The 18,273-nt window shown below is 35.6% G+C and overlaps 4 protein-coding genes across 4 annotated transcripts; 3 read left to right on the top strand and 1 right to left on the bottom strand.

The window, feature by feature from the left end:
* Positions 1-3,797: 3,797 nt before the first annotated feature.
* Positions 3,798-4,943, top strand: RO3G_15062 (uncharacterized protein; the record flags this gene model as incomplete). Its single annotated transcript, XM_067669646.1, has 3 exons — positions 3,798-3,877; positions 3,929-4,494; positions 4,549-4,943. The coding sequence occupies 3 exons, from the start codon at positions 3,798-3,800 to the stop codon at positions 4,941-4,943; spliced, it is 1,041 nt and encodes a 346-aa protein (XP_067525747.1).
* A 3,711-nt stretch (positions 4,944-8,654) lies between these two features.
* Positions 8,655-10,165, top strand: RO3G_15061 (uncharacterized protein; the record flags this gene model as incomplete). Its single annotated transcript, XM_067669645.1, has 2 exons — positions 8,655-8,778; positions 8,835-10,165. 2 exons carry the CDS (start codon positions 8,655-8,657, stop codon positions 10,163-10,165), a joined length of 1,455 nt encoding a protein of 484 aa, XP_067525746.1.
* Positions 10,166-14,082: 3,917 nt separating this feature from the next.
* RO3G_15060 (uncharacterized protein) lies at positions 14,083-14,280 on the bottom strand (the record flags this gene model as incomplete). Its single annotated transcript, XM_067669644.1, has 1 exon — positions 14,083-14,280. The coding sequence occupies one exon, from the start codon at positions 14,278-14,280 to the stop codon at positions 14,083-14,085; it is 198 nt and encodes a 65-aa protein (XP_067525745.1).
* A 2,589-nt stretch (positions 14,281-16,869) lies between these two features.
* On the top strand, positions 16,870-17,468 carry RO3G_15059 (uncharacterized protein; the record flags this gene model as incomplete). The annotated part of the gene is made up of 2 exons (XM_067669643.1): positions 16,870-17,023; positions 17,383-17,468. 2 exons carry the CDS (start codon positions 16,870-16,872, stop codon positions 17,466-17,468), a joined length of 240 nt encoding a protein of 79 aa, XP_067525744.1.
* Between the last annotated feature and the right edge of the window lie 805 nt (positions 17,469-18,273).

The raw sequence follows: 18,273 nt of genomic DNA, 5'->3' as shown, positions 1-18,273 counted from the left end.
GTGAGAATGAGAGTGTCCGTCAGTCAGAAAGACAATGCAAGTCTAAGAGAGCAAAAAACAGGCGTGACTTCTATCACTATCACAGACAGATAATGCTGCTTTATGCTCTTTAACAGCAGACCTTTTGTTTCCAAGGTAATCTAATTAACATTTCATGTTCTATTTTTATAGAGGATGGAGCTTCTTCTTTTTCCTCGGCTGAGCGCTGTGTTATACCTAGAAGCTAATTAACGCGATCTTTTAAAATACAAACATGTCATAAGGCCGATATTACCCGCAAATCGTAGAGTCACTGTCGACAGACGCAAGAAATGCAAGATGCAATCAAATAAAGAGTTGTGCATGTAAAACATTGCACACAAATATTTTATGTTTATTCGATTCTATGCATTCATCAAGTGTAAATAGCATTTTGAAATGTTCTGTTGTATTCTAGTCGTCTTTTCAAATAGGTACTCCCTTTTGTCTTTGCCTTTTTTATACTAAAGCCAGCATCATTCTCCGTATGAAATCTAGCGGGTCTAACGTTGGGGCTTGGCTTAAGTGTAGTCATAAGTAACGCATAAGTCGCTCATTTTTAGTGTGTGATCTTTCACTCTCTCAGTTATGTGTTGAAGAAGACCAATAACACGATCTGTTGTCGTGCTACTTTAGCACGATCTAGACAATCAAATCAATGGTTAGTTTATAATAAACCCCGCATTACCCACGATTATAACAAACAGTTCCTCCGTCTAAAATATCAAAAAAAGAATCAGAGGCGTTCCCATATGCTCATCAAGATCGATAAATGATGTTTATTCAAGCATAGTCATATGAGAGTTTCTTATCATTGCAAAAGAGTGGAAGGCTACTGTCAATCTGCCAGGCTGAGATTTTTTTAAAGTGGAGAGCAGCTTAATTAGAGTGAGACACACATGTGTATTTCACCAGTGTGTACACAAACGAAGCACAATAGATGAAGCTGATTGAAGCATTATTTATAAAGCAATCAGGACTCGTGATGAGTTACTCTGGATATTTTTTATCTGTAGTTAAATAAGAATTTTTGGTGGAAAAGAGCTGCGTTCGCTACGGTTCACTATGATTCTTTTTGTAAGCCATCCAAGCTTTTTCAGAGCACAAAAGGATTTGTTTAGCTCTTAACTAAAGTTAGATAAACTTTGAAAAGATGTGAAATACATTTAAATCTATGGGCAGGGAAATACGCTTTCAAAAAGACAGAACTTGTCTTGATTCTTGCCCCGACTTTTCTTCTCGAATGACTTGAAGCATTTGTCTTCAGCATATCAAATGAAATTATAAAAGAAAATATACGAATCCTTCATGCGTTGAATATATATTCATTGAAATATTTCCAAAGCATAAAAAGAAAAGTAAAGTTCAATCAAATGCATCAGCAAATGAAGTTGGGTATCCTAAATACTCACTCTGGTTGTGTCACCTTCTTTAAGCAAGGGAGCAAACTACGGAAGTTGAAATTTTCTTTTAACCAAAAATAGGGTACAAACCCTGAGCTTTGATCGGATGCCTTGTTTGATAACTTGGTTACTTTTTTTTTCTATTTGGGCAATTCATTTGCCATAGAAGATTGTACAAGTGAGAAGAGGATTCGTCTCACATGTCAAAGTCCAGTTGAAATTATGAAAAAGAACGTATAACGCAAAACACATGGCTGTGAGGTGAGCATTACGATATCGTATTAAAACTCTAGTGATTGACAGCCTCCACAATTTACATATTCTGTGCAATTTCTCGCCAAATTAAAAGACAATTTGTTTTGGCGAGAGTAAAAAGCATATGATTTTATAGAGATGGATCTATCATTTATATTATTTTTATAGAAATTCAATTTAATTCTTTTAAAAATATTTAATTAGGGCTTCAGCTTTTTTTTTAAAAAAAAAAGTTGCGATATTTGTGTTGTTGCTTTAAGAGATATATTAAAATACCTTTCAATAGGTCCAAATAAGTAGAAGTTGGTTACGGCCAAGCAATAGAAAAAAGAATGCAAGTCTTTGTAAAGCGCTTATTAATCTGATTTTGTGATTGAACATGAATTATGAATATGATATACTTACAGTTAAAATTTGTTTTTTATTTGTTCTTTCTCTTTGATAGTTCTTGAAGGAATCTCTGTAAAATGTTGGTGTAATACCTAAACATCATACAAGTGCTGCCACTTCCTCTATTTAAAAAAGCTGTCTTGTAGGTTCTGAAATGGCTTCTTAAATGTTACAAACTTCTTCCTTGTCTCCTTCTGACACTTTCTCTCTTTGCCACAGTTGCCACTTGTTTAGTTGATTATAGTCATATAAAATGATATTGCCAAAACAAGAAGGACCAAGTTGTTTAAAATAAAGAAATGCATGCGGTGTATCTTTTTAAGCCATCGTTTGTTTTTGACGTGCATGTGAATAGGTCTCATTTTTCGGCTCTTTACCTGTTGACCTGGTTTTTACTAGCGAGGGAGCTATCTGATGTATCCTATCATAACCTTATTATATCGATATAGACATTATCTTCACCAAGCTTAATAATATGATCAACAGCTTTCATAAACTGAACTTTTAGTCCTGATCAAAATACTTTATGGAATGTCTCTTACAGTATAATATCATGTTGATCAACCACATAATCAAATAAGAAGAGTGTAAGAAAAAGGTTATTTGGTTATTTTGGGTCGTTGGTATAATCCTTTAACCTGGCTTGGTGTCTGAAATTCACTGCCTCAAAAACAATTATTGTAAATCCCGATTGTCTAATAAAAATAAAACCCTATCATATTTTCAAGTTAAAATTATGCATGTAAAATGAACCTACACAATTGTTATTATTTTCAAGTGCTTTTGCATAAGTAGCTTACGGCGCAGTATCCATTTCATTATATGAATATGACTCATTTCAATTGATCAACTGAAAAGCCATACCAAGAGTACACTTTTAAACGAGGCACTTTTTTTGTAACCCGGAGTTTATATTGTTTGTGCTAAATAAAAAACAATAAACAACATAATTGGGTTCTACATCCTTCACTTTGAGCTCAAAATGGGCTAAAACCCCTTGTCAGACTAAACAAGGTTTTTAATTTAAAAAAAAGGGATAAAGGGCTAATGAAAGGTGTGATGGAACTATTTGCGAATAGAAACATCGCTTTATATAATTTAAGATACAAAAGGTTTTAAAACATTGTTCAAGTTTTGCTTGTATCGCCTTCTGCCTACTGCAAAATTGAACCGTTGAGACACCCACCGATCATTTAATTCAATATTTTAATTCAAAGAGGTGGTATGCTATGTAAAATGATCATAGCTGCATCCAGGTGAGGATGCTCCTGCCGAATCGTCTGACTGTTCTTTCATGGCTTTTCCATTTTAAGCTATTCATTGACCAATCGAGCCCCCCATTTCACACTTTTGTTAGGTTTTTGTGTAATATTCGGGGAAATAAAATATGTGTAACGATAAGCCTGTGTCCCTAAAGGGTGCATAGCGAAACAGCTTGAGAGAAACCCAAACAGAAAGGTGATTATATGTACATATCAAGCGTGTAGTCATCAATATCTTTTTGGAATAAAAGACAAAATGAAAAACGATTTGGCTTATTTTTATTCTTTTCGATGTCGATACTATATACAATAGTTTTATAGAAAACAAAGTATCGTTACTTCAAAATTGAAGTTGAAACACCGTAAAGAAGACAGCTGGGATTTCTGATTTATTATAAAAGGGTCCTTCATTTTTAACTTTTTTTTTTCCTTGCTCATTCTTACTTTATATCAACCTGAATAAAGAAAAATGCCTATTCCTCTTGAACACAACTCTTCTCTTAGACGCATGAGTACTCTTACAATACCTAAACAAGATATTAGTTTTGAGTAAGTGTGTATGCAAAGCATATAACAAGTAAACTCATCTTACGAAAATAGCACATATGATTTTCAATTCTTTACTCCTCAGAATGATATAAAGGACACCTTTGAGCCAAAGGAACTCGAAGCTTCCTTTTGTCGTGATTTTGCTTGCTGCGGTCTTGTGTTGAATGATCTTCATGATTTATTACAACACTATGAAGAGTGCCATGTCCGGTTAGACGACGATGAAGATAGTAATAGTCTTTTTGATAGTGAAAACGACACCTGGTCTTCTCTTTCCTCTTTTAATAATGAAGACGAGCTTGGAGAGTCTAATGATATTGATTTGCTAAAGAAAAAAGCTGCTGCTTATTTATCTGATTACTATCAGCCTGGCCATCCTTCCTCTTCAGATGATGACGATAATGTAGAAGAAGTAAAAAAAATTTCTGGAAAAAAGCGACCCTTCAACCAAATCAGCGTTTCATCCAACAGTGCCATTGAACTTTTGACACAGTCGGCTGTAAAAAAAATAGCATTGGCCTCCTCTTTTGGTAATCATGCCGAATTACATTCCTCGCTGATGAATGATCAAGATTTTCTTGCACAAGCCGGCGCTATATTAGCCAGCGCTAATCTGAGTATGTAATAGACCCTTTTTTATACACCCGTAGTAACTTGAGCTGACTTTATAGATTTAAATGCTGACAAACCCTATAAATGCCCTGTGTCCGGTTGTGATAAAGCTTACAAAAATCCTAACGGTCTCAAATATCATAATCAGCATGGACACTGTAATCTTAGTAATGATGATCTCGAAAGCCTTGCATCTAAGCCTTATCAATGTACTATCGGTGATTGTGGCAAACGTTACAAAAATTTAAACGGCTTAAAATATCACATTGAACATTCACATATGGTCGCCCTCAATCAAACCTTGGCTTCCTTTGGTTCTTCCTTATTTTCTTTGCCTTCATCACCATCTTCACCCATGTCTTCTACAGCATCGTCTGCATCTTCCTCGCCCATGTTAGGTGCTGCGCCCATTACTTTCAATATCGAAAATCCCTCCATCTTTCCTTTACTTTAAATAGCTTCACTCTGTTTATTTATACATATTGTAAAAAGCATTATCTGTTTCATATTCGACTTTTAATAGTACTACTATACTCGTTATAGTAAAGTAATCTATACACTCCCTTGTCAATCCTCTTGTAAAAAAAAAAGTTCAATAAAATTAATAAATTTTTTAATTTTCATGATTAATGTCCCCTGCAAAAAATGATAACAAAAGAAGGAAAAAGCTTTGAAATAACCTTTCTCTGTGATTGATAAGGAAAGTCAAGGAAAGGATATATTCAGGACCATGGCATAATTACTATACAGATTATGATGTTGCGACTAGTTTCAACTTGGTCCTGAAAGCGACTCTCAACAAAAAGAATGATTTTTTCCCAAGGTAATAAAAACAAAAGGCAGATCATTGAGTCCAAGAAGAGTAAAGGTCTTGTTTATTTGACAAATTGCCGCGATCACTCCGAGTGTCATTCTATACGTTACAGAGTCCCTCAAGAAGCGGTGCCGCTTTCTTGGAGCGCTCATCTCATATTCACTCCCTGATAGGGTTTTAAAGAACCTCCTTTTTTTTATTGTAAACACCTGTACGAGGGCGTCTCCTTGTAGACGTAAATGTCCAAACAACTCAAAAGTAGCAGTTCATTTGCAAAAAACCTCAAAATATCAGATTGATTAAAAGTGGCGTCTGTCAGGTGTTTATAATGGATCTTGAGCTTGCTCAAAAATCCTTGCTCCCTTTTTTTTTCTTTACAATTCAATATAAATACATTCAAGGACAAAAGGCCAAGATAAACTTTGGGCTACGTAGGCAAAGAGATGGGATGAGTTCGAAAAACACAATCCAGGCAATTTTTATTCATGACAGATTGAGAAATGGGACTTGGTGCAATTCCTCGTAAAATGATTTTCTACTGAATGTGGTGAGGAGAAGGTGACTCTTTTGCTGATCATGTGCACCCTGTCTTTTAACCAAAGCCGTGTCTTGTCTCTGCCAAGACAATGTGTTCAATACTTTAATGCATTCTGTATTGCTTTTCTATTGTTCTAGATGGTGATCGTGGCCACCTTTTATTAATATATAACTTGTTTAATACCTGACCTTTTTTTATAAATTTGACCAAAGAGGTTGTAGGCATCGTAGTATCATTGTAAGATGGTATTTTTATTTTATTTGCTTGGATGCTGCGGTTGAACTTTATACAAACTTTATTAAGTGCATATAAAAAAGCAAACTTCAGAATGTACATTCCTAATCGGCTGAGTTACAGAAATAGAATTCATGATGGCATATGGATACTGCTTGAATTAATCTTTGGAAGCAAGTGACGCATTCAACTGCTGACTTAAATCGACTATCCAAATTAATTCATTGGGTGGGTATTAATAGGTTAATTTTCTATAGGTGTGATGAGCACCTTCTTGAGATCATTTACAACGTCATTGTGAGCTACAATGCCTCATATGCTAATAGAGCCTCAGAGTAAACGTGAACAGCAACTGTCAATTGTATGATAGAATGTGACAAGCTTTTGCAGGTATTGATTTACCACATCGCTAAAGAGGCTTAGTTTCTGTGGTGTCCGGCAGCGTTCTTTTTGCCCTTTGACATGCTCACTGACGTCTGGTCTATGATTCCTCTCCCTTCTCCTTCTTATCTGTGTCTTCCGATACCTCCAAACTGATTGCAACTCTCTGTGCTGAGCTCTCTCTTTTTTTGGGAGTAAATTTTTCCCTCTCTATTTACTATTGCACTTATTCAAAAAAAAAAATGTAATGAAATATATTTTAGCAGCCACTCATTACGACACTGTCTGCTTTTTAATAAAAATAGGCCTTGAACCATTTATACAAAAAAAAAAAGAAAAAGAGATTTAGTAAACGAGTGAAAGAATCTTTGTGAAAGAAGGTTGGCTGAAGATGATCAGGGACCTACAGTTTGATGTGGTCCGAGGGTTTACTGTTCCAAGCATTTTTTCGTAAAATTTGCCCAATAACATATGAAACGTAGTGCCATCAGTGCAGCTAACAAGCGAAAAGGTCCTAAGGGGATCTATTTTTTGTTGAACTTGAACCTATAGAATTGAAGCCGGATAGACGGGTGCTTAAGGTGTCAGTATAGAGAAACATGAGATGTTGGTTACTCTGAGCTGAGTTATCCATTATAGTTGAAAAAGATGGATTAGGAACGTGTTCTTCTGAATATGCGAGAATGATTTATAAAAGCATCGAGAGTGTGGAGCACAAAAAAGCGGTCCAGCCTGGATTCTAGTTGAAACGTTGAGGTTCATATCGATGCTCCTAATGACGCTACGAAAACGGATGTCAACTGTAGCTTTTTTCAATAAAACCTGTTTTTTTTTTCATTTAAAAAAATTCTGGGCTTCAAATGTAAAAGTCTAAATTCCATAGTTATTTTAAAAAAAAGAAAAGTTTGGGTTGATTGATAAACCTTTTGATATATTTGCTTTTTTTTTCAACAAGGTTTTTTCTTAATTCTACAGCCAATAATCATTCTTTTTTAAAAAGTTTTAATGATGAGAGGATTATAATTCATGATATCAAAAATGTGCACGTTCTAAAAGTAGACTAGAATAAATAAATTCTATGAAACCAAAAAGAAAGAAATATATAAATTGGATAGATTTGAATGTTTTTTATTTATTGACATGTTACTTATAATAGCTCAGCATATTTATCGATACTTTAATAAATGAGAAAAGAAACATAAGAATAGAGAGAAGAAAAAAAAAGGAGGAGTTTCTAGGCCTTGGAAAGCAGCACTTTCCATTTAAAGCAATCTGCAGAAGGAGAATGTCCAAACTCTCGAAATGAACATTGAACCTGGGTATAGCCAGGTATACATATTTGTAGTTGAACAAACAAGTAATTTAACAATAATTAAGAGCTTTATTGTGTGATCATATTGACACATTTGAGATAAAGCATTGAAACACGTTATTCAGATTGCTTTCCAAAACACGCATACCCAAACGAATGGCTAAATGTATAAAACCATAATTAACTCCCGCTAAACAACAATGACCCAAAGAAGAACAAAAGAAACTTTGATAAAGAAAGCCATTGTGTAATCCTGGAGGAGATGGTTTGAATTCGGGTTTTCCGTTAAATTACAGAATTGATGTTACATGATGCACATGTGAGGTTTGAAGCTATTTATTTAATCTCAAAAAAAATAGTAATCCTCAATTGAATCAGCATTCAATAATCATTTTTTAGTTTAAAGAAAGCAAAGATGATCCAAGTTATTCAAGTTGGATTTCCATTGACTTGTTCTGTCATGGATCAGTATGCAAATAAACCAGAATTAATTTTATGCTGTCAATAAAAGAAGTGTGTTTTATAACGTAACAAAGACCATCCAATCTCATTCAATCGTTTTTTGTTTAAATCAATTTAATCTCAACAATATTTCATTGCTTAAAAACCTTTAAATGCTTACATCCATTCAATTTTCTAGTAGCAAACCACTTCAAAAACATACAATGTAAAGAATGATCTTGTCTAATCTAGGTTACACCGAGGAAGTTTTTTCGTACAACATTGTGTGTCTCATTTCGATATACCAAAAAGATGAAAGCTCCTCGCTTATACTAATTTTCTTCAGCTCATTCTTTTTATTTTCGATTCATCATCGAGAAAACTATTTTTCATTAGTTCTTGTTTATACTCTCATTTATTTTACATTCCTTTCAACATTTTCAAGATGAGTAGTAATCACATGTCCTCATGGTTGGCCATGGCCAGCATCCTTACAACAGCAAACGCACTGTGGTTACCTGAAAAGAGAGCTGCTTCTTTTCAAAATGAAGAAGACTCGAGCGATTCATGTAAATATTTTTTGAATACTAGGAAGGGGAGCCCTATTCTAACAGTGGGTCTATAGCCAACAAAAAGAGTAGTAAAAATTCTGAAAAGTCGACAAAATCCTCAGAAGCAGAAAAGACCAGCACCTCATCAAAAAAAGCGACAAAGACCTCAACTTCAGAAAAGGAGAAAGATACCTCAACTTCAAAGAAATCAACCAAAACAAAAGAAGAATCGACAACCAAGACACATTCTAGTGCTCATTCTACCCATACTACAGCTAAATCAAAAGACAAAAGCGTCAACAGTAGTGCCGGAAATTCAGCTACAGCTACTCCGACTAGCAGCTCTTTAACTACCAGTTCTTTAACTACCAGCTCTTTGACTACTAGTAGTGCTTTACCTAGCACCACCACTTTAACTACTACCACCTTAACCAGTAGCACCTTAACAAGCAGTACCTTAACAAGTAGTACTCTAGCCAGTAGTACTTTAGCCACTCTTTCCAGCAGCGGCATTTCTTCTGCTAGCAGTCCTTCGAGTCACATTCTGTCAGCAGCACGAAATATCAGCGGCACTGTCACTCCAAGCAGCACCATGACGAGTAGCTCAGCCCTTTCCTCTGGTTCAGTAGCTGCAGAATCCCTTGACACTTCAGGTTCAACCCAATCGTACGCAGGTGCCATAGCTGGAGGCATTGTCGGAGTTGTCGTAGCAGCTGTCATTGGTTCAGCTGCCCTTCTTTATGTCCGCAGAAAGAGAAGAAGAGAATTGAAGCAGAGCCGAGCTGCTCGAATGACCACCCGGGCCAGTACATACCTCGGAGGTGACGGCAGCGGCGAGCCCAAGGGTTATAGTGACTATGAAGCCGAAAACTTTGATGCTCAACCAATGTACCACGACGAGGCTCCAGTTGGCCAACAGGCTCATGAACCTCCAGCACTGGTCGATGATGGCAGCAAAGAAATGATTGAACAACAGCAGCAGTACTATCAAACGCAATCACCTATTGCCGTACAACAACAGTTGCCTGCCCAAAACCTTGCTCCAACCATTCCTCCAGCCGTGCCTGCGGCAGCAGCCATAGCCGGTGGAGCGGTGGCCGTCGCGCCTGCAACTGCACCTCCAGAAGCTCAAGCCGCTTCTTCACTTGGGACCTTCACGGTCATCGCTACCTACGTACCCACCTTGAGTGATGAATTAGAAATTGAACCTGGAGACCGCATCGAGTTACTTGTAGAATACGATGATGGCTGGTGTCAAGGTATCAATGTGACCAGGAACTATGCAAAGGGTGTTTTCCCAAGACATTGCATTGATCATGCCGATGTTGCTTTGGATCATAAACCCAACGCAGATATAGAAAGAACGAAGCGTGTCAGTTCCATGTATGTCATGGGCCTAAAATAATTTGAATTTGTTTCTTTTGTTATTGTTTACCACTGGATTTATAATAAACATAAACTTTTTTATCGTCCATCTCGATCATGTCATCTCAATCCTGGTGGAACCATGTGTGGCCGATGAGGTACTCCTGGACGGTCTGCCTTGAGAGGGGGGATTATGGCGGAAAATGAAATGTTCAATAAAATCATTCCCCAATGCAATTCACTGCAATTTTTTTCTTCTTTTTTTCTTGTTTTACAAATTAAAATGGCTTGCCCCTGTAAGAAAGACGTTTGCCAGTAAAGTATAGGATGAATATCATCAAGGTATTTGTGTGCTATTTAATAATACGCGTCTTTCTTTAGATGCTCTGGAACTAAGGATTGTAACTGTGGTGAAAAGTGCTCTTGTGAAAGCTGTGGAAACAAACAAAAGAATGCTTGTGCTTGTGGAGGTAATAATGAAAAATAAACGCAAAAAGCTTAATACTAAACTATCATTTAGAATCAAGCAAAGGTACTCTTTTATAATTGATTTTTTCTTTTTTAACAAATCCCTCATCGTACTATAGAATGTGCTTGTGGTGACAAGTGTAACTGTTAGTCTTGATTAACTAGCTTTATATCCTTTCTGACAAATATCAATCTCTAAAAAAATTGAATAAAAGCTTTTGTTCAGTTTGACACTTTGGTTCATTTTGAGAACTTTTAAAAAACACTCTTGTCATGTTTGAAAAAGAAAATATGAAGTTTATTTTACAATGGAATCATATTTGAAATAGGATAACAAAAAAAACTGCTTGCAATTATGAACATTTGATAATTTATACAAAAACAGCTGTAGTGTACGAACTACGATGTAATTTCTCACTCGATGATGTCCATGTCACTGCATAACTTGCTTGATCAATTATTAATTCTCAACCAAAGAGAGACCAAAGAATACGCCATATTACGCAGTACTAATAGGATTAGACGCAAGGGACGTGCTACAAGTATGAAAACATGGGCTGACACTTTTCTTTTTGTTGTTGCTAGTGTGTAACCTTTGGAGGGTGAATCATTTTTTGATTGTTCAAAAAAGAATTTTCCAAGTAGTATAGTACATTGCATCTCCTTCCAAGATAAAACAAGATAATGCACATCAGCAAGTTATTAAGGATCACTGCATTTTAGGACATAGGACACTGAACTTGTCTTTTCTTGTTTATTGGTCTTTTTTAAACAGTGACGAAATTACAGTATTTTAGTTTTTTATGGATGAATATTTTAATTATTAAAGTTCATCAAAAAGTTCAAGGATTAAGGATGGTGCGAGCGTATGAAACAGTAAGGCTCTCCGTCACTTTCTGTAGATTTTGCCTTGTTTGTAAGTCCTCACTATGCATCACAACAGCAAGCAGCCTCCAACGACTGCAGGCAGGCAGACAAGCTTAATTGCTGCCCATGTTGAGATACTCAAGCTACAACACGAGAATGTTTTCTTACGGAAATAACTTACTCTGAAGTTGTCAACCACAGATTTCCCACCGTTATCTGAACGCATCATATCGCTAAACGTTTTCTCCTCCCACCTCATCTAAGCGCCCCCATCTAAGCTTAAAACGCCTCCACTCCTCCACCTAAGATTGTTAAACCTAAACGCGATAGTTCTCAACCTAGTCTGACTGCTATTGCCAGGCAATTTTCTTCACCTCCTAAACTAGCAGGCTTTAGACTCATTTATGTATCTTTACGACGTCGCCTGCCTCTACAACAATTGCGCTCTAACATTTGCAGATTACACATCAACGCTCGTCGAATTCTGGATATCCATTATTGAGAGAGAGAGAGAGAGAGAGAGAGGTTTAGTCATCTTTCTGATCCATATTGGTTATGAAACCGAGCTTTGTTCATACTTGAGCAAATTCAACATCACAGTCCGTGGCGATTTCGATCTTTTAGACTCTTCAATCATTCGCGACCCTACTCTCATCAATGAACCTACTGACTGTAAGATCCAACGTCTTTGCAAAGCATTTCTTCATCGAATTTACGCCGCTCTGTAGCGATTCAAGGCATCTACTTGTAAGGCTGTTGCCAACTTCTTCGTCTAGTCTAGCCTTATTGACCTCAAAGACTTGGCGTCATATGACTTTGCCCCACCATAGAAGTACCGTACAGGACATGTCCTTGACCATGCCTAAACTCCGTGGATAAAATTCCAATGTGTTCACCCAACTGCTTGTACTATCCTTTATGAACCTAACCATCTACTTTACCTAAATGATCCGCCTACGTCGTCAGTCTACCTCGGGCAAAAATTACCCCAGAGCTCATACTGATGTCTATCTCACATCTTTCCTTCCTTACCCATTCATTTTCTTTTCTTTTTTTGTCCTTGCTTCCACAAGGGATTTTTTAGCTTCTTTTACATCTCATTTGACCTGGCTTGGGCAATTATGGCGTCTTGAAACACCGCGTGCTCATTTAGGCCATTAAATAAAATATTTTATTTAAACGTATGAAAGAGTGACTTGTACAAAAGATATTAGCATAGAGAATTGTAAGCAGATAGTTTCAATATCTCTCTCTGGGTTTTATTGATGACAACCTCACCCAAGACAGGAGTATGTTCAAAGAATTGCTCCCAGTGGGCTTTCCATATGAATCGGATGACTGTAGAAAAAAAAAAAAAAAAAAAAAAGTCATGTATTGTAAACTTGTCATGATAATGTAAGATGTAATACTTGGATAGTCTGAGTGTAGATAAACCCTGAAATATTGAGTTGTATTTAGGGTCTTTCAGAGTTTTAGCGTAAAATGGGATGATGAAAATTTTTTTGAGATGATCTAGGGTTAACAATGGCATATATATATTTTTACAAATCATTTTTGTTTATTGAAAATGATCAAGTCAGAGTTACTGAGAAAGAAAGCATATTAGAGTCTTTTATATCCTAACTGCCAGTGAATGACAGTCTTTACTTCATACTTGACCTGTCAAGGTACTTCTTTATTAAGAATACAATCTTTTTGTTGCCTTTTTGAGTCATCAATGTGATGAATGTTCATGCTCTAAATAAACATAAAGCATTCATCTTTTGTTGTTATCAAACATTATTATTACACCTGAGATGGAAAAAAAGAAAGGAATACTGTCACTGTTTATTACAAGGATATGTATATGAAGAGCTTCAATTCTTTCTTCTTTACACTACACTCCTCATCTTTTTTAATTCTTGTAGCCAAATAGCATTGCCTTTCTGTTTATGGACTTTGACAAAAGGTATATAATTTTTACCCTTTTAAGTCATAAATGATCTTTTTGTCTTTGTATGCTTTTTTATTATTATTGTTACTTTGCTCTATACATGAAGTATCAACATAGGCTAAATGAAACATGTATTTCGTATAAGCTTGAGTTTCTAGACAAAGTACGTATATCATCATTCATAGATACATTTCTAAACCAGTAACTACGCCATTTGATAAATCCATTTAGCCTTGACTTTCTATCAGCAAAAGCAAAGGATAGTACCATCTAAAGATGTCCAAACGCATAAAGTAGCTCAAATGGACGTCGCCATACAAATGTTTATCATCATTTATCACACAATCTGAATTAGAAGTCTGTATCCAAAACTTTTTATCATGTTGCTCATGAGTGAATAGCGCAAAATACCCCTTTTTTTTATATCGTTTCTCCTTTTGCACAAAATGATAGAAAAATAACAAGTCATTCATAAGGAGTATTGTATCCCTTTTTATGGACAATGTAATTCAAGAAAAGAAAAAAAAGAACAAAATAGATATGTTTTATTTGCAAAAAAGAGGTTTTATATGCTTTATTTTATTAATTTATATTTCCTTCTAGTAGTATGTCAAGGGTATTAATGAACTTTGGAAGAAGAGTAAAAATACTGCCAAAAAGAGGGTATGCTAGAAAACAATGTTTTAATGTTAACGCAATCCACCAGCAATCTTTGCAGTAGCATCAGCAATCTTTGCAGTAGCATCAGCAGCGCCTTGAGCAGCACCCATAGCGTTTTCAACAGCACTAGAAGCGCCTTGAGCAAAAGCAGCAGTGCTTTGAGCAACACCACTAGCCCGTCTTTTTTCTAATCCAATAGAGCCAAGAGGAAGTGAAGACGCGATCATAAAGACAGATTATAAACCAAAGAAGATGAGAGATAAACGCATGTTTGTATATAGAATAGACTATTGCTTGATAATGAGTTGATTGAGAGCAAAGAGAGTACGTCTTTTATATGTGTTGATGTAAGGAGTTTGAACAGCCGCAATCTTTGCATGTAGACAGTCGTTTATGATTGTAAATCTTTCTGATTTTTTGAAAATATAAACCTAAAAAGAGGATGCATAGAGATGTTTTCTGCAAAGATCTTAAAAGGGAAGTGCGGCATTTCAAGTTTTCTGCAAAGGTCTCGAGAGAGAGTATAAATCATGTTTAAAGTAATTCGGAAAATGACAGAGCTATTAGGAATGATATCCTAACATTGTCGTTCTCTTTCATGATTCTTATATACTATGCAGGGTTAGGGGTTGCTACTTGAAAATAATCATCATCCATTGTATGTCTTTTCTAGACCATTCATAACTACCACTTTATTAACGTATCCTATGACATGCATCATAAGGCGTGAGTGCTACAATAAACAAAGAATTCGATATTCAAAGATTGTTTTTGTAGGCTCTTCTTTCGAAGTATGTATCGTTACATTAGTCCATAAGCTGACGATGCAGAGCTTGGTGATATGCTCAGATTTATTTTGGCTTGACTTCTTATGGATCCTATCTTCTAAATCCATGATGCCGCATGTCTTTTTATGCTCTTGAGCTTTGCTTTGAGACCCAACAGACTTTCCGATTGTTTCTGTTACAAAATCTTTGAATGTCTACTGAAATGAGCTCTAAATCGGATGGTCTGAATGAATCCAACGATACTAGGCTGAGGTAAAGAGTGAACCTTACATTGTCAAGATGACATTTGTCAAGGTTTCAACTGTAGTCTGATGCGCTTTGTTTGCTTCCACATGTTTTGACTCTGTCGATCATTTGCGAAAGCACTTGAGTTTGCATATTGTTAGTTATTTGAATACATATGTGTAAGTCTTCTTATAAAAATGGTAACCCCAAAATAGATATGATATACTAGGATCCTTTTTAGAAGAAAGAAAGATATCCTTTATTAAAATATGCTCATTGTTTATATTTATATATTCTATTTCAAGGGGCTTGATCATAATTCCTTTGTCTTGAGATGCAGAATAATCTGGACTCCTTTTGGATTGGATTTTGGGTTGGGGTCGACGCTTTAAAGATTCGCTTGCCCATTCTATAGTTGGAAAGTCTATCCTATTGTATTTCCATTGGGTCATCTCTATATTTAGTTTCTATTTCTTTGTTCATAGGATTGATACTGGCACTACAATAATTTTTGTATTATGCACGGTTTTGTAAAACTCCAAATATTTCATGAGACAGCCTTTTTTTTTGTTCTAAACAAAGCCTAAAATGAAACGAGATGAAATCATAGTTTAGACACTTTTGATTTTCGAGAGAAGTAGTTTCATATAAAACGAGATAGGAAATACTTTATGTGGAGAATTTTTAATTTGCTGTGATAATTCCAATACACCCGTTGTACCAATGCAACAAATCCCGCGTCTTGTTTGAGCCCATCGACATGCTCGAAGACCTTAATTGTTGCATACCTTTTATGAACATGGTTGTGGCCTTTGATTAAAATCAGGGACTCAAAGCGACTTGCCGTAGTATTAACAACAGAATGTTCGTAACAGAAATCTGTCATCTAACATCTGTTACGTGTTGCGATATAGCTTTACCAAACACACGCTTGTCTTTTGATCGTCACCTATATTTCCTCCAGATGATTTCAACAGAAAAACGACAACTTGTAGTTTCTTGTTTCTTGTAAAACAGATTCTATGCAACTTGGGTGACTTTAGTTCTTTAGCCTCGATCTCTAACCTGGTAAAAGGATTGATTCGACCACGATGGGCAGAACACATATTATGAAAGACCGTTTACCATTTCAGTCCAGCCATATCACTGAATCGTCGAAATATTGCATTGGGAAAAGGTGTCCTTGTTGGTATTGCGAATATTTTTGCAAAGTATCAAGTCTATAAGTCAATAGAAAATCAGCATCTATACTTTTCGATCCATTCCTTCAAAACTAAGCATTTGATCGATGTTCTAGATTAATCTGAGACGAAAGAGTATAATTGAGAATAAAGTCAAAAAAGGATTCACATCCAAAAGAATATTTCAAAAAGAAGACTAAAATTAAACAACTTTTTTTTGTTTTCAGTGAGCATATAACTTGGCTTATCTGCATCCAATCGTACAATATCTTGTTCATAACAATAGCTAAAAGAAAACTCTTTCCTAGAACTCATCTCAAAAGAATCAAAACTGACAGCATTTAAAAAAGCTTTGCTCCTACAGTTTTCACTGAACAAATATACAACTTTGGTATCTGATCTCATATGTCAGTAGTACAACATTATACTGATTGATTCATCAAAGACTTTATGCATTGTAAATATTTCAGTCTGAATGCAATCAGTCATTCTCTTTTCTTTTTAAATAGAAGATTGCTATCAGCAGCATCTTTTTTTTAACCCACTGTAAGACTGATAAATAAACTTAATATCTGCTTAAAAATGGAGTGTATTGAAGCTTCTCGGTCGAATACTTTACAAAATGACAGAGTTGTATCTAAACACTGTCGTCTTGGGCGGGGTCGATCACACATCCGATCATTCTTTTAGATCACGTCAACGATCTGTCTTTGGCTCATACAATGAGAAATCCAGATCCGAAAGGTGGATCCGATCATGGCAAGCCATCATTGTGGGTATTCTATTGAAAAACGTGGGAAAAAAAGTGAATACAATCCATCCTTGATCTTCAAGTCTGTTTTACATGGACAGCATTGTTCTTATCCTCTGACAGTTACCTGGTTACTGTCCTATTTAAAAGCTCGAAAACATCTTGAGTCACGTTATTCTGTGAGATTGATATCTAAACAAAGGGAGGCTTGATCATAAAGACTCGCATCATCTGCAAAACATAGTTGACAATCCCTCGGATGTCACCCTAAATTAAAGAATAAATAAAAGCCAATGCTATCATCACAATCCACCAAAGAGATACGCGTATCAAACCATTTTTTTTTTTTTTTAAAAAAAAAAAAAAAAGAAACGAAAATTATAGAGAATCGTATGGCCATACTGGAACGCGTTGTATACAACAAGATCATCAAGCAAAATGGAATAAGTTTTGAACTTCAGCCATCTTGATAAAAAGCCTTAATTTTTTGATTTTCAACAAAGATCAGAAAAGATCGATAAGAAAACCCCACTGTTTGTTGGTGAGACAGGAGTTCATAAGCTAAAGGATCATGAGATTACCGTATAATGGGAACCAATGATTCAGACTTTACTGAATTTGAGCAGACACAAGAGGTGAAACGTGTCGAATGAGCACACTTATTTCTGAAGCTTGAGAGCTTAGTACAACCTTTTAATTTCTGGATCAGAAACAGATGAATTCTGTAAAATCTTTCACGTCTTCTTGAAGAGGCCAGAACAAGATGTGCACATTGTATTATTGAACGATCGTCGTATCCAAAGCTTTGAATTTTGACTTGTGTACAGTTTAATAATTTGATATGTTGTGTATTCCGGAAATAAAAAAGAAATTAATTAAAATGAAGTGCCAAAAAGATAAAGGTTTAAATTAAATCTTTTAGTTTGTATCATCTTTAATTTTTTTTTTTTTTTTTCGTCATTTGCTTTTCTATCTCTCTTTACCAATTTAACCTCTCATGCTACCTTTAATCATTAAGCTGTTGTATCATGCTTGTCACTATCTTCCTCTTGAATGATTCAGGTTCATGTTCTTTCACATTTTGTGCTGTTAGGTTATTTCTTGGTATTGTTTCGGAGTTATCACTCTACATAATCCAATTATTCCAAATGGCTTACATAATAAGTGACCTGTTACAAAAATACACACGTGCATAAACAAATACACACACTATAATTCTGATGTTTAAAGTGACGATAACCTTCCTGTTTATACAGAGACAGGCTGTGTGGTGGA

This window comes from Rhizopus delemar, genomic scaffold (assembly GCF_000149305.1).
Source record: "Rhizopus delemar RA 99-880 supercont3.15 genomic scaffold, whole genome shotgun sequence".
NCBI classification, from domain to species: domain Eukaryota; kingdom Fungi; phylum Mucoromycota; class Mucoromycetes; order Mucorales; family Rhizopodaceae; genus Rhizopus; species Rhizopus delemar.
Note: the sequence above shows the minus strand (reverse complement) of the source record. Positions and strands in the feature narration are given on the sequence as shown.